The sequence below is a fragment of the Ips typographus genome, linkage group LG1 (assembly GCF_016097725.1).
Source record: "Ips typographus isolate SLU linkage group LG1, UJ_Ityp_2.0, whole genome shotgun sequence".
NCBI classification, from domain to species: Eukaryota; Metazoa; Arthropoda; class Insecta; order Coleoptera; family Curculionidae; genus Ips; species Ips typographus.
In genome coordinates, this window is record NC_138422.1 from 13,980,563 (window position 1) to 13,997,682 (window position 17,120).

Genomic DNA, 17,120 nt, shown 5'->3' on the forward strand with positions numbered 1-17,120 from the left:
AAATTTTTTTTTAGAGGAAAATGCTTGACTTTTGTGTAAACTTGCTTGTGTATCTGATCAGTCAGCTGACGTGACGTTTTGATAAATTTGACAGATTTTAAGTTATAGACTGAAATATCACTCGTTTGTGATTGGTCAAGCAAGCTGAAAGCTGCTTTTTTAAACAATAATAATTTGATTTCATAGTATTCAAATACTATTCTTCTTCTACCCCTTTCTCTTTTTGATGTGTTACAATTTTGTTTGTTTTTGTTGGTTTTGTTTTACTACTTTTTCTCATATTTTTAACTGACTTTTTTATTAGATTATTTCATTGTAGTTATATTTATTCCAGATACTAAAAAATACAAGTTTGACATTTTATTATTGTTCGATTGTTTTGGGTTAAACTGAAAATGAAACAATTTAGTTTGTAACAAAGACATTTGAGCTCTATGAACTGAAAATAAAGCAAGAAAACAAAAGACCCAGCTTAACCACTCGATCCATTATTGGCGAACCCCACCCACTACCACCCCTTCAAGGGCACACAAAAATCTTATAATATATTAATTCGAGCAGATAATGAGATAGATAGTTATTAATATCGGTTTTCGTTCTTTGAGTATACAATGGGCTGTCGTCATTCGCCGTTTCGATCCACCTGACACCAATCGACCCCGTATGGTGGTTGTTTTGTTATTTCCACCAGTCAGTTAGTGTAGTAAAGTGGTAGAGTCGGGTGTATGGTCGATATCGCCCATGGGACTAATGCGCACCTGTCCATCGTAACCGTTCCGACTCCATTGCGTATTATTTTTCCCATCAACCAGTTATCCAGTGGAAAATTAAGTGAACTAATTGTATTTAAAAAAAAAAGTAATTTTCTGGATTTGCCCACCAATTTTTTCTTAGTAGGTAAGTAAGCACTGTAGTAAAATACTACTGAAAGATTGATTTTTTAACAACCCTTTTATTAAGTATAACATGCATGAAATAAGTTTACTTTTAGGGAAACGTTGTGAACGTTTACCCCCTCAAATGCACCCCACGTAAAATTGGCAAGTTTTTAGTCTACGTCACCATGTCCAATTTCAGAGGGTAGTTTTTTGTTTTTAAAAGCAAAACAAGCCTCAAATGATTTAATGACAAAATGTCAAATGCTTAAATAGAGTCATAAAAATAATGTACAGTGTCAACTCTATAGTTTTACGCTGCATTTCCAAAACTAGCAAAGATAGAGCCATCACCATCCTCAGCTACCCCCGCTTCTGAGCTACCAGAGTAATTTAGAAAATATGACAATTTGGAACCCCCTTGATGTTTCTGACCTTCGAAACTCGTTTGAGAACCTCTTTTTGTTTTTAGAAGCAAAACAAGCCTCAAATGATTTAATGACAAAATGTCCAAAGCTTAAATAGAGTCATAAAAATAATGTACAGGGTGTCTCAACTCCATAGTTTTACGGTGCATTTCCAAAACCAGCAAAGATAGAGCCATCACCATCCTCAGCTACCCCCGCTTCTGAGCTACCAGGGTAATTTTGAAAATATGACAATTTGGAACCCCTCTGATGTTTCTGACCTGCAAAACTCGTTTGAGAACCTCTTGTATTACTTTTAAGACTCAAAAGACAGTTTGAAGGTCACTGGTGACATATTGGTGTTTCTGAACTGAAAAAGCTGTTTAAAAGCATTTAACAAAATAGAGCTGCATTGCTCTACCTTTGCTAGTTTTGGAGATCCCCCGTAAAACCATCGAATTTGAGACACTCTGTACAGGGTGCTGCATTTTCGATGGTTTTACGGGGTACAGAGAAAACGGTAATAGATAGAAAAAAAGTAGCATACGTGTTCTGATCTCTTTTTCTGAGCTGAGATGACTGGCGAAAAGTGGGCGGCGCAAACTTCTTTTGTTTCAAAGATACGGGGGGCTTTTGAAAATTGGTCATTTTGGAACCTCCTCCGTATTTCATTTGCTATTAAAGTTATCAAAAAAGGAAAAACGGTTTCCGGTAGAAGTTTTGACGTAGAATCCAATGGCGTAGTCAGTTTTTTTCTGTTACGTTTAGTTTCTGACATATGACAGTAAGTTATAGTTTTTTAAATGGAACACCCTATATATTTTAAGTTCATTTAATTCTGTTGATTTTTACTTTTTCAACGGTGTATTAAAACATATAAGTTTGTAAACGTTAATCTTGGTAATTAGAAAAAAGGCGTTTTCTTAACAAAAAAGTGCTAAATAATATGTATAAAAATACCCACAGTTGAAACAAAATTTGGCTATGTTCATATTAACATGTTACATGTCGTTTATAAACAGTTTTTTCAACTTCTACCTTAAAAATAGTAGAAAATAGAAATGGCCTCTTTTCTTATTAAAGTGACGGTAGAACTGTTTGTAACTTAGATTTTTAATAAGATTTATTAAAAATATTTAATTTTCTGATGTGTTAGCTTATATGATTTCCGATTTTGTTTGGTATTTTAGATATTGGCCTTTTTTTAGCTTAGCAAAGGTCCTTTTTTTAAAATAACAGGATTAACCTCTACAAACATATGTTGTAATACACCGTTGAAACGGTAAAAATAAACAGAATTAAATGAACTAAAAATATATAGGGTGTTCCATTTAAAAAAATATAACTTAGTGTCATATGTCAGAAACTAAACGGAATAGAAAAAAACTGGCTACGCCATTGGATTCTACATGAAAACTTCTACCGGGAACCTTTCTTCCTTTTTTGATAACTTTAAGAGCAACTGAAATTCAGAAGAGGTTCAAAAATTACCAAATTTCGAAAACCCCCCGTATCTTTGAAACAAAAGAAGGTTGCGCGGCCCACTTTTCGCCAGTCATCTCAGCTCAGAAAAAAAGATCAGAACAAAACAAATCCTTTTCATTTCCAGTAAATCCTTTTCATTTCCAGTTAGTTTTGCAATATACTTATAATTTTTTTCTAATTTTGACAGAAAAGATGACACTTTCTTACAACTAATACAGTGATGTAACGTATTAATATGCGTAACTAATTACGTAAAGTATTATTTTTTATGAAACTGGTTGTGAAAAGTTCAAGGAGTTTTTATTGAAATTTTGAAGATTTGGGACAATTGTTACCGCTTATTTATTGAATTATTTATTAACTTCTCCTAACCATTTATTTGTCTTTTTTTCTTGACAAAGTATTTTACTGTCAGTAAAATACTCTTCTGCTGTCAGTGTCATTTAAACATTTTTTTAACAACACACAGTTTTTGAATCTAATTTATTTCGGGAATTTTGATCCTTGTATATTTTTGACTAGAGGACTGGAGTTTAAAAAAGAGCAGTTTGGTGATCGATTTACTTTATAACATACAGGGTGTTTTACGATAAATGCGTCATATTTTAGGGTTTGATTAAACGTCAAAAAATAACTCTAGTTTCGTTATGGAGATACAGAGTGTTAAAGTTTAGATAAAAAAATCTACATTTATTTATTTCTTCAAAACAACTGTAGATATTTTCAGCAGAAAATACATTTTTGAGATTTTCCAGTGGCGTCCAATCAAACAAGTTATTGAATTTTTCTACAAAAAGTTATTCCATAAAATGCAAATTAGTTCTAAAGCTTTTTGGTACGTCATCTCGTTTTCGATTAAAAAAATTAAAAAATCCTGCAAAAGTAGTATTTATTCAGTTCTTTGATTGAAAAAATAGCAAGATACTGCTTTTGAAAAAAAACTAAATGAATACAATTTTAAATATCAAATAATAAACATAGTCGAAGATTTAGTATTGATTTTATGGGTACATTTTCATGGTTTTTAATTTTTTATTGGAAAACAGAAAGGTGTACCGAAAAGTCACTAGATAGCTTTTCTGTTCTAAATCGTTTTATGGAAAAACAATGGCGTACATATTTCTTTTGCAATAATATTTAGGAACTCTTTTGATTGGCTGCCACTGGCAAAATTAAAAAAATTCAAATTTAACGTCAATAAATTTAGATTTTTTCATCCAAACTTTAAAACACCCTCATTGTATCTCCATAACTAAACATCTTTGGACCATATGGTTTATTTAGCAAACTATAGGGTTATTTTTTTACCTTTAGCCAAATCATAAAATATGGCGCATTTTTCGTAAAACACCCTGTATATTTATTATATTTGTTTAAATTTTACTGATGTGTTTTGAGTAACTAACGTTTTACGTAGGTTGTGGTATTCTCATGCTGTTAATAATTATTAATAATAAAAATGTTTTAATCTTCAAATAATAGATATAAACGTTGCTAATATCAGCAAAGCTACAGGAAACAATCCCTCCAATTGGTCCGTTTTTCCCCCATGTTTAAACACACTCAAAGTTCACGTGTGGGCAGTCATTATCCTTGTTTATTCGCCTCCATTTTAGTTGCCGTAGATAGTCAGGTGGATGTCGATGAATTATTAATGCACCAAATTAAGCAAAGTTAAGGAGAATTTGTCTTTAATTTCCAATGTTTTCTTTTGCGGCACCGACTTAACGACCCTACCTGTCACAAAACTCACAAATCGTTAATTTGACAGTCTTTAATTTAGTTAGATTCTTTTTAAATGTTTATTCTTGTAGGAAACTCATAACATTTTTGTGATGCTTTAGCTATAATTTACAATATCAGCTGGAGTGAGAGTAGTGTTGCTGCATCTCTTCAACTTTATTGAAACAACTATACTAACTCCAGAAACAGTGCAGGTCGAAAACTCTGGAGAGATTGAAAACTTATCTGAAGAAGATTAAGGGGAAAGGATAGATTAGCTAAATATTAAGATGATGTCATAAACACTTAATGCAGAAGAAAATCTCATTGTATGTGACTGTCCCAACTTGTAAATTTGATATTATATTTTGACATATTTCTAGATACTTATTCGGTAAACTCAAATTTTAAAATAGTATGTATTTATCTCTATGATGAGTATTATGGAAATAGGGTTGATTAATCTGAATGAGTCATCAGCTACATTGTTCGTTTCCCTTCCAGACCTGTGTACGGGAAAAATATTGATCCAGAACCGGTCAGTAGTTTGTCGAGCCGGCGTGACGTCACACTGGTCGATTGCGATGCTCGGGAAAACTTGTTTTTCCAGTAGAAAAGTCGATTCAAACGTAAAATTCTGGTGAAGTAGCGTGATCCAGTGACTTCGCTTTCACGAAAAGGTATAAAATTGTTTATACATCACAAATAACCATAAAAAAATCAATTTCTTATTTAACTAACATTTTGATAATTTGGATCAATCAGATATGTCTTATAATGATCCCATTGAAGAGCTTAAGAAAAACCGACTCAAAAGTGACCAAAATGAAAATCGTCTAATGTGGAAGGTATTGGTAGCTCATCTCAAGTAGCCGTTGGACCAATTGGCTACCGAAGCAACATGGCGCCCACATGTCATCCTGACGAGTGCGAGAATTGCCAAAACGGCGTGTGCAACGATAAACATTGTCAGAATATGGAATTTGAGGAGGGAATGGCAACTGAACACGTCAGTAGGCAACTGGACAGTCTTAGCAAGGAGTTTTTTATTGATGGTAAGTTTTGACTCAAATTAGTAACATTTTAAAAAAATTCTGGATAATTTGGTTCATGTTACTATCAAAAATGTGAGACCCAAAAAATATTTTCTTTGTTTATCAGGCATTTATAAAGCAAATTTGACAGTGACAAGTGTTATTTGCAGCAAGCTTTTTTAAAAAAATTACAACACAGTGTCAACAAATTTTGTAGGCATCATTTTCTAGCTGATTAATTTCTAATGGTTCTCTCTTTTTATCATTGGTTTTCTGTGTATAATTTTGAAATTTCCATACCTGTGAGCAAAAAGGTACTTTTTATCGCAAACTCATGTTATTTCAATACCCTGTATTTTATTGGAGGTTTGAATACGTCATTAAATACTCATAAATAACAATTTAAAAAAATAAAAAAATTACTTACTTTGACAACTTCGATATTAAAAACCTTAAACAAAAACTTTAAAGTTTTAGGAATTTTTACTATTTCCGAAGATATCCGAAAAAACCTTGACTTAACTGGAAATAAATGATACATGACCATACTGCAACTTTTCCTCCTCTACAACGCAATATCATACTTGAGATACGACGTTTCGATTTTTGGTTACCATCATCATCTTTCATTTTTCTTATAATTATTGGATATGGCCATATTGGATTTTTACAGTTTTGAATAGAGCTTTTTTATCTGATTACGTTATGGTATGATTCTGTCTTGCAATTCCGCAAAAATAGCTAAAATTCGGTTTTTATTGTGGATGCAAAAATGTTAATTAATTGACACTTTTTTCCCTCTAAAACATAACGTCACATTTGATTTCACATGACGTCACATTTGATGTCCGACATTTTTGGTTTTTGTCAACCATGATCAAGTTTTTTTATACGACTCTACTTTTTTTAAAGCTAAATCTGAAAATACAATTTGCCCTGATTTTTGGCAATATTGTTTGTAAAATATTAATTTTTTTGTAGAATTCGCTTTTCAAGTTAAATTGGTGTGGTGAAACTCAAACTGGCTATAGGAAAACCATGTAAATGTTAAAGAAACATTGATAATTGCATGCGCAAGACAGAAAATCTAAAAAAAAAGTCCAAGTAGGCAGAATTGTTGGTACGATGTTGTCAAACGTCTCCCTGAATTTGTCGACTGGAAACTTCGTTCTAATCACAAAATTAATTTTGTGTCTGCTGTAGAATGACTAAAAGTAGCAATGAAATAGTAACACTTATTTTTTAATTTTATATTCAAAAAAATTGTTTTTTTTTTTTAAGGAAAACAAAGCTAGAAGGTATTTTTAAAGATAGACGAAGAGGGAATTTTTAATAATTGACAAATGACTATAAAATTACAAATACAACATACAAAGTTACAATTACAAAATATAAAAATGGAAAAACAGGATAAAACTGAAAATGATAAAAAACTATAAAATTGCAAATTAGATGAATCTAGAAATTCCAGAAAGGCAATTTCCATGAAAAAAAATACACTTTTTAAAAATTTGAAAATTTTGGAAAATGAAGAAACAGTGTAAAAATGGCAAATTAAAATATACAAATTGATCTTAAAATACTCTCAAAATTACAGAGAATCAACTTCTATGAAAAAATTACACTTTTTAATTATGAAAAATGAAAAAGGAGGGAAAGTATCTAATATAAAATTACAAATTGATCTTAAAGAATTCTAGAAATTCCAAAGAATCAATTTCCATGAGAAAAATACACATTTTGAAAGTTTCGAAAAATTCTTGAAATAGGAAGAACAGATAAAAAATGGTATATTAAAAATTACAAATTGATCTTAGATAACTGTAAAAATTACAAAGAATCAATTAAAACACACTTTTTGAATTTTTTTTATAAAAAAGAGTAAAAATGGCAAATTTGTAATTTTATTGTGCTCAATTTTGTTACAATACTTTGAGAAACGTTTACAGTTTTTTTAGACTTTTAAGAGAAGAACCTGCTAAAAAATAAGATCGTATTTAAAAAAAAAGTTCATAGTGGTTACCAAAAAACAGAATTCTTTGCAGAAAGTTTTTGACAAATAAGTAGTTTTTTAGGATGGCCAAAGGTTTACTAAAGTTGCAAAAAGTCTCAAAGATCCAGATTACTGACACCAGTTATTTTTCTCAAATTTTCTCAATTCAAATATGTATAATAATTCTTTTGAATAGATTTTTGTTTTACAGATTTTGGATTAAAACAGTCAACTGATTTTCTACCGGACGTCCAAAACTGCATAGAAATCGAATCCAGTTCGGTCCTAACCTTGCCAAACAACACGTTTAATATAACCCAACCCAACCTGGTTCAGGAACTAAGCGATCGAACCCAAGAATCGAGTTTCGTCGACCTGAACCAAAACCAACCCTACACAACTTTGGATTATCAAATTTACGAGGATACCACCGGAAACTCGACTGAAAATTTCATCATCGAACGTCAAAACTACGACAACACTATTGAAATTACGTTGAGTGAACCAAACCCACAACCGACCTCAAATATCAGTATTATAGAAATAAAAACACTAAACCCGCCTCAAAATATTAATAATGTAACTCAAATGGACACCGCTAGTTTGTTTAGTAAAAGTTTTCCTGAAAATGCAGCAGATAAGTCGTACTTGGCCATCGGGGATGACTCTTCCAACTCGCAAGAAGTTGATGAACATCTTCAGACTAGTATGATGTTGAGTCCGAAAAGTGATAGCGACATGGAAGCAAACGAAACAGACCTGAAAAGTCTCAATTGGTTGCAAAATTACACTAACTTTATGTCAGGTAAGTTGAAAGTTTACTCTTCTTTGGAGTTGCCACAAATTAAGTCAATTCAACCAACAAGGCCTATGTCAACGTCAAAGGTCATTTTGTGGCCCTAGTGTAAACGTCAAAGGTAACATTTACCTTGATAGATAAATACATCTGCATATGCAGCTCCCTCTCTGTTTCGAAAGAATCCAAAATAAGGCTTCACATCGCCTATTTGATATTAAGGTGCCTGAGAGTTACTAACCGATTATTGTGGTTTTTAGTACCAAACCTCCCCACGCCACCAGTGTCGCCAACACCAAAGTCGAAAAGCGCAAGTACCCGCACCGGTTCCAGTAACCAATCGGCGGACTCTAAAAATGGACCACCACGCACCGCGGATCTAACCATCGACATTACTTTCTACAAGAAGAACGGTGACAAAAAACCGCCATTCTCGTACGCCACTTTGATATGCATGGCGATGGGAAAAAATGGCAACCGGATGACGTTGAACACCATCTATCATTGGATTCGGGAAAACTTTCTGTATTACCGGAAAGCTCATCCTAGCTGGCAGGTAAGCACAAAAACCATCCCAGAATGTCAACCTGTAATTGTAGACATAGTACAACTTTATAAGGAGTGACGTAATTTGTCGCTCAGTTGCTTTCACTGAATCTGATCAGAAGCGTTATTTTGCAAGAAATTGATGACGACTATAGTTTCACTTTAAGTCTACATGTACAGCATTTGCGAAAATCGCAGCACAGTGAATAGTTTGTGATTGGTCAAGAAAAAGCAGCAAGCTAAAAGCTGCTTTTTTTGACCAACCACAAACTATCCACTGTGCTGAGATTTACGCAAATGCTGCAGATGTAGACCTCGCAATTTCTGCATCATTACTCCCACTATTTGCTAGTTTACTGTTTCTGATCAGCAATAAATAGATGTGTATAGTTGCTAATGCAAAATTTAACAAACTTCACTGTCCATATTGTCCTAATCCAACTAATTATCACAACTCAATGAACACAAACATTTAAAGACAGTAATTATTGAATTATTTTTGTTACAGAACTCCATTAGACACAATTTGTCCCTGAATAAATGTTTTGTGAAAGAGGCGCGATCCAAAGATGAGCCCGGCAAAGGCGGATTTTGGAAATTGGACCTGGAGAGACTCGAAGAGTCGAGAAGATCGAAACGTCGGTCGTCGTTGACTGTACGCACGCCCAAGAATGGAGCCAAACCGGCAAAGCCAGTTAAGGCACAGAAAAAAGCAAAACGGTAAGTTTTTCTGCCACTAAGGCCCAGATACTGTCAGGAAAACCCAGATTACTATACAGGGTGTCTCAAAAACACTAAATTGGCAATAGTGGATGCGTAACATGTCACTAGAAGTTTGAAAACTGTTTTCAGTTGCTAAGATTCTTAAGTTTAAGAGAAAAATTGGTTAAGTTTGAAGCCCCCTAGCGGTCAAACGGTTTAACCTACCAACCAGTGTTGTCATTTGAAAGCCCATTTCATTGGCTATCGATTGACGTACAAAAGTTTATATAGTGTGGACCAAATAAGCGAATTATTTACCATTTATTGAAACACTGGAATAAAAAAAGTTTGACGCGTTCTAGCGGCCAAACCGTCAAACCTATTATTAAAGTTGTTATATGTTTTCAAAGCCCATTTTAATGGCTATCTATCGATATATTAAAGTCCTTACCATGTCAGTCAAATAATACATTTATTTAGGTTCAAACAAAACACTGCATGAACAGAAAACATTTGTCAACTTTGACGGCCTTTAGCAGCAAAATGGTTCAATCGGTCAAGCAACGTAATTACATCGTTGGAAAGCCCATTTCATTGGCTATCCATCGACCTATAAAAGTCCATACTTTATGTGTCAAATAAGATAGTTATTCACGATTGAATGAAAGAGTGTATGAGAAGTTTTAAAAAACGTGTCACGAAATCTAGAAAACGCGTTGGAAAAATGGTTTGGTAATGATGAAAAAAGCCACGTGATTTTTTCATTTTAAAAAAGTCAAAATAGCTGCCAAAAGTGACACTTTACCAAATGGCGGAATTGTGTGTGGGTTGTGTCACGTGACTTTGACAGAAAAGTTAAAAAATTATAGAAAAAGGCAAATCAAAATGACCGGGAAAAACATCACGTGACCCTGGAAAACTTGGTTGGAATAAATTAAGTAACGTAAAAATTGCGAAAACGTCACGTGATCGTTAAAAAACTGGTTAAAAGTGATAACCATTGTCAAAACCGGGTTGAACATAAAATAAAACTTTTTTTTTGCTAATTCTTAAAAAATATGAAAAAAAATGAATAACGGGAAACCTACAAGTTCTTTCAGACGTAACTCGGTTATTAAGAAAAATATGAAAAAAATGTAAAAGGGGAAAGTTGTAAGGAACTTCAACCTTTACCAGATTGCTTTAGGGCACTTTTACACTTAAAGGACTTCCTCAAGGAGGTATTCCCTAAAAACTGTGTCAAAGCACAAAAAAGTATTTTAAAAGACCCTAAACAAGATCAACCATGTTCAAAGGGGAATTTCTACGTTGTTTTTCAATTTAACTCCATAGTGTTAGCTCCGTGGCTCCAAGGTAATTTTTAGCTTATTCGAAATTTAAAAAAATATACAGGGTGTCCCATTAACGGTGTGTTTCAGAGAAAAAGATTAGATATTTGGATTATACGTGAACTTTTCTATGAAGGGGGGGTTCCAAATTGTCACATTTTCAAAATTACTCTGGTAAGTCATTTGGCAGTTTTGAAATCAAAGTAACATAAATTTCAGGTATAGACCAAATTCAGCACCGACAGAACGGAAACACAACATTCTGTCCAACATCACAATTTGTGGCGCTACGGAAATAGTCAACGTGGAAGATTCGGCCAGATCGAATACGAAAAGCAAAAAATCGTCCGGCCAAAAGTATTTCGACAAACTGAAGAAAATGAAGAAGGAACTGAACAAAATCATGACCGAGGAACCGTCCGAAGACGAAAGTTCAAAGAACCAAGAAAAGTGAGTTACTGTCTTAAGTTCTTTGGTTGCAGTTAAAAACTTGCATTGACAGGTGTCAAATGGTAGTACCACCTTCGATGCCGCAAGCGCCACCTCTAACTGAACCGGTTGGTTCCTCTATTGTGGGCGAGGAGGAATTAACTGGTTTATTGTTGGCGACCAACGGTTGGGACGAGTGCCAATTGGAAATGCTCGATTCGATTTTAGATTCACTTTAGGGAAAGGTGAATATTAATGGGAAAATTTCAGACAGAAACTAGTTGAGGATTGTGATAGGGTGTGCATATGGATAAGACAGTATAGAAACCACACAAAGTAGGACATGAATCAACTCGACTTGTCCTGTCTGAACCAATACAAAAACAAACTGATCTAGTCAATAGCATAATTAATAACTTACTAAACTACATCCTATCATAACACAGAGTGTTTTTGTGCCTTCGCCTCTACAACACACAGTGTGACCATTAATCGATCGTGTGTGCGTTATTTTTTGTAGTAATACGTGTACAATTAATGTAGAATTTGTGGATTGACGTATACTTTTAAAAATTCCTCCTAATGGAACTAATTTGTTTTGGATCACCTACTAACATTTTATAGGCAAACCAGAAAATTAAATTTGCTCAAATAAGAAGCTCAAAATGTTGAAAATTTCGGCAATAAACGCATTGCTCATAAGTGAAACGTTGTATGCTCAAAAAATTAAGAAAAATTCCGTCCTAAAAGCCTTATTCAAACTTTGCTCTTTGAACAAGTTGCCTATATAGAAAAAGTGCACTCTTACGATAATTTTAAAAGAGATTTTTCGGTCTGACTAGTTCAGACCTTTATGTATCAAACTTCCGTCCAAAGTAGCTTTTAAGAATAGATTTTTAATTGAAAAGTATATTGTATTTAAAACCAACTAGCCTTAAATTATCTTATATGGTAGATTAGCTTATAGGGAAGAGATTATTATGATTATTAATAAGGTAAAGTTTAAATATTTATCTATGATATGATTGTGAAAATAAAGTTTTGAGAGTTTATAGTAATTTTGATGTGACTTTAACCAGTAAGGTTTTGCACGTGTTTTTTTTCAAATTTTGCTCAATGAGATTTTGGCCGTTCTAAAAATCAAAACTTCTAAACGATTTCTAACTGTAATTCAGAAAGAGTCAAGTGAAATTCAGAAAAAGTCAAGGGTAATTTAGAATAGTTAATAGTAATTCAGGAAAAGTCAAGAGTAATTCAGAATAGGCAACTGGTAATTCAGAATAGGCAACTGGTAATTCAGAAATCGTATAGTATAATTCAAAAATGCAGTTCAAAAAGTATATCAAGTTTAATTTTTAACCTGACTTTCTCATTTATTAAAATGCCTTGGAGTTTCAGCTTTGGTAATTTTATCCACATCAGGTAATATATTTTATGAAATTGCCTTTGAATGTTCTGAATTTCATTTGCATTTGATGGTCTCTGAATTTAAATTGATTTTTTCCGAATTGCACTTGATAGTTTCTGAATTACAGTTGCATATTCTGAATTACACTTGATGGTTTTTGAATTGCAGTTCCTTATTCTGAATTACGCTTGACCTTTTCTGAATCTCACTTGGCCTTTTCTGAACTACATTTGGAAATGGTGTAGTAAACATACTATCTAACTGTGAGTTCCACAATGTATGAGCACAAGGTATGCTGAAAAAACTGAATTATTAACATTTTAAGTAAAAACAAGACCTATTTTAGCATCTTTCAACTGACTCGCCAAAGCCTGTCTATGTATATAGTCAAAATTTTACCCTTTGAGAATGACGTCAAACAGGTAAAAAAACACGTATGTCTAGAATTAGATCACAAATTTTAACCTACAAATGCTCTATCATACACATTGGAATAATCAATTGGGATGACATCTGGAAACTGTTTTTTTTCGTACCTACTCCAAAAAAAGCAGCACATTTAGAATTAGCATTTGGACTTGCTCATTGTAGCGCAGCGTTTTTATACCTTTGATATTTGTTTATATCAAAGTGACAGTAAATGTCAACGTTTTTAATTTGACAGGATGACAAAATTAATAACGTGCCTTTTTTGCTCAAATTGTTTATTTCATATGTTTGATATGCGAGAAACAAAGATGTAAAAAGATGACGTCATTCTCAAAAGGTAAAAATCCAACTATAGTCAAAATTTTACTCTTTGAGAATGACGTCAAGCAGGTGAAAAAACACGTATGTCTAGAATTAGATCATCATCATCATTCATTCAGTGAATAGGTGTGCTTGCACTCACTTAGAGATCTCTTCTACTCCTAATAACATAATATTTTATTACTGTTCATTGATTTTGTGCTGTTTTATTGTGCTTTGTACAATAAGGCAAAAATAGTAATTTGACATACCAACATTATCAACTTGTTTTTCATAAAAGCGGTTATTTTGGTTTTACTGGCCGACATTTTCTTAGAAATGTTGGTGAAGTAGGAGTCCTCAGCTTGAATTCCAGCTTTTTTCATTCGGCATAGGGTAGCAGTACTCACTTTTCAAGCCTGTGATGCTCTATCATACACATTGGAATAATCAATTGGGATGACATCTGGAAACTGTTTCTTTTCGTACTCCAAAAAAGCAGCACATTTAGAATTAGCATTTGGGCTAGCCACCGCCCTCTGTACAAGAAAGCCTAGAATGTCACTTTTAATGCAGGCGTTAGCGGTTTTCGTTTTGTACACAAACCTATGCAGATGCAGTAGAAAATATGTTTTTTTAAATTTTTTCGTGTAGTTGATTAGAAGTTGTGAGTGAAAAATCAAAGAACGCTTCATTCCTGATCCAGATATGTATAGATATGGCTTTTTATACCCAAAAAAGTCCAACCAAAGTAAGTTTGGTTAGAACCCTTTGTCCTGGAAAGTACAACAAACTAATTTAAAAACTGCTCAATCAAAGAAAATTTGGAAATCCTTGAAGCTAGGTAAGCAAAACTGGTAAATGGGTTTTATATTATTACCAAGACCTTTCTTTTAAAATGTAAATGTGCCAATGGAACTTCTAAAAGCTGTCCTGTTTCTTCAGAGTAAACCTTTGTTGCTCTCAAAATGCAGGAGGCCTCAAAATGTAACTCACATACCTATGTATGTAAAAGGCAATAAGTTTACTGAATGAGAAAGCATATTGTACTTACCACTGAGTATTGTGTTGGAGTAAAATCATTCCAGTTCAAAGCTTTCAACCACTGTTGGGTTCGAGCAGGGTCTTTTGGAAAGTAAAAGACTGACACTTTTGGGCCTTTCACCAAATTGCTTTTACAATTTGGCAAACAACAAGTGGACGGCATATTGTAGAGGCAATAGAATTTAAGTTAAAAAACCAACAACAAATTATAGAACAATGAAGGAACAATAACAATAGTGATAACACAATAAAATGAACACAAACTAGACTTTCACTAGAACAATAAACATATAAACAACAATATTGTCACGTTTAGGGGTGCGTAGTGAGGGATGGTAGAGAAACAACCTAGGTCACAGGCAAGCCTCGTTTATTATAAAAATAGTTTAAACCAAACAATTAAGAGGGGTTATTCTTACCCCCAGAATAAAAGGGCCAACACGGCCGTAATCGTCGTTGAGCGCATGAGAGTTCGGGGAGGGTGAGTTTGGTTTTAGCCCTTCAGCTACACCGTAAAGGGGCACGCAAAGGTGTTCTTGTACGATGTGACCAAAAGACCAAGTGAACAACTGACAGGGTTAAGGGTTCTAACGGTCACTTCAAGTTGCGAGAGAACCCTTCTCTTTTCAGCCTGGGATCCTGAGAGGGTAGCGAGCCGACCCACCACTTCAAGTTAGGGAATGTTGCTCGCCGACCAGTGATTTTAGATGGCCAGCCTTGCTGAATAAATACTCGTCGATTGACCCAGATTCCTACCAGACTTGCTGACATAATCGATTATTCAGTATATTGTACGATAGGTATGGTGAATGTAAATGTTGGAATCTGCGACAATATATAATAGCACAACACAAAAATTACTTTCGCAAGTAATCCCAAGTCTTGACTTTAAACCTTAAAAATTAATTTAATCATTAAACTCAATTTCCACAATACAAACAAATGCAAACTGTCAACCACTATTTCGGCCATATTGGAATTTTTGGCATGCACCTTCTTGGCTTTCTTGTACAGAGGGCGGTGGGCTAGCTCATTGTAGCGCAGCATTTTTATACCTTTGATATTTGTTTATAAGTGACAGTAAATGTCAACGTTTTCAATTTGACAGGATGACAAAATTAATAACGTGCTTTTTTTGCTAAAATTGTTTATTTCATATGTTTGATATGCGAGAAACAAAGATGTAAAAAGATGACGTCATTCTCAAAAGGTAAAAATCCAACTATACCTACTACCGTCTTGGCGGTTCTAAGGAAAACACAGATGCTATAGTCCTCTCTGTCACTCTAACAGCATAGAAAGAAACGGAAGATGGAAAGCATACGTTGCGAAGCGCGGAGTAGGCTTTGAATTTTGAATATAATTTGACAGTTACAAAGAATAATTTAGTAATGGCGTCTTGTTGTCGATGTTCACTAATTTTAAGTAGTTTTTCGGTTTATTTACACCTGTTTTGAGCTAAAGTTATGTGTTAAACAGTGCAAAATCTCATTAAACTAATAGTGATCTCCATTCTCCACTCACATTGAGAAACTCGAAGAAAGCCTTTGGGGTAACTCTTTAGTTTAAAGAATGAAAGTTCATATTAACTTGCAAAAGTGTCGTAAAATTCACCGTTAAGTTTTTTTGACCGGTACAGGGTGAAATAATATCTCAATTTGTACTTGATTCCTAAAATCCTCTTGTTAAACGTTTTTGGTGTTTATAGAAAGAATGTCAAACAACTGATTTGGCCGCATTCGTTTTCACAATGTCGCGAGCAGAGCAGACTAACTGTGACGTCACAATGACGTAATTTGGCTAAACCATAGCCGCATTCGTTTTCCAAGCTCCATGGAGCGAGCAGAGCGTTTTTGACGTCACGATGACGTAATTTGGCAAAGCCATAATTGGACCAATTGTCAAATTACGTCATTGTGACGGCAAAAAAGCTCTACTCGCTCAATGGAGCGTGAAATCGGTTGCTGCCCATATTTGATCAACTGTCAAATTACGTCATTGTGACGTCACATTCGCTTAGCTCGTTTCATGGAGCGTAAAAACGATTGCGGCCAATGATAAAGACCACCGCCCTCTGTACAAGAAAGCCAAGAAGGTGCATGCCAAAAATTCCAATATGGCCGAAATACTGGTTTGACAGTTTGCATTTGTTTGTATTGTGGAAATTGAGTTTTTCGATGATTAAATTAATTTTTAAGGTTTAAAGTCAAGACTTGGGATTACTTGCCAAAGTAATTTTTGATTGCTATTATATATTGTTGTTTATATGTTTATTGTTCTAGTGAAAGTGTAGTTTGTGTTCATTTTATTGTGTTATCACTATTGTTATTGTTCCTTCATTGTTCTATAATTTGTTGTTGGTTTTTTAACTTAAATTCTATTGCCTCTACAATATGCCGTCCACTTGTTGTTTGCCAAATTGTAAAAGCAATTTGGTGAAAGGCCCAAAAGTGTCAGTCTTTTACTTTCCAAAAGACCCTGCTCGAACCCAACAGTGGTTGAAAGCTTTGAACTGGAATGATTTTACTCCAACACAATACTCAGTGGTAAGTACAATATGCTTTCTCATTCAGTAAACTTATTGCCTTTTACATACATAGGTATGTGAGTTACATTTTGAGG

At 33.8% G+C, this 17,120-nt stretch overlaps 1 protein-coding gene across 1 annotated transcript; it reads left to right on the forward strand.

The window, feature by feature from the left end:
- Nucleotides 1-657: 657 nt before the first annotated feature.
- LOC145740337 (uncharacterized) lies at nt 658-12,374 on the forward strand. Its single transcript, XM_081995842.1, has 9 exons — nt 658-897; nt 4,994-5,169; nt 5,255-5,544; nt 7,728-8,321; nt 8,573-8,868; nt 9,367-9,578; nt 11,108-11,338; nt 11,391-11,562; nt 11,615-12,374. Exons 3-8 carry the CDS (start codon nt 5,391-5,393, stop codon nt 11,554-11,556), a joined length of 1,653 nt encoding a protein of 550 aa, XP_081851968.1. The 5' UTR covers nt 658-897; nt 4,994-5,169; nt 5,255-5,390; the 3' UTR covers nt 11,557-11,562; nt 11,615-12,374.
- Nucleotides 12,375-17,120: the final 4,746 nt, after the last annotated feature.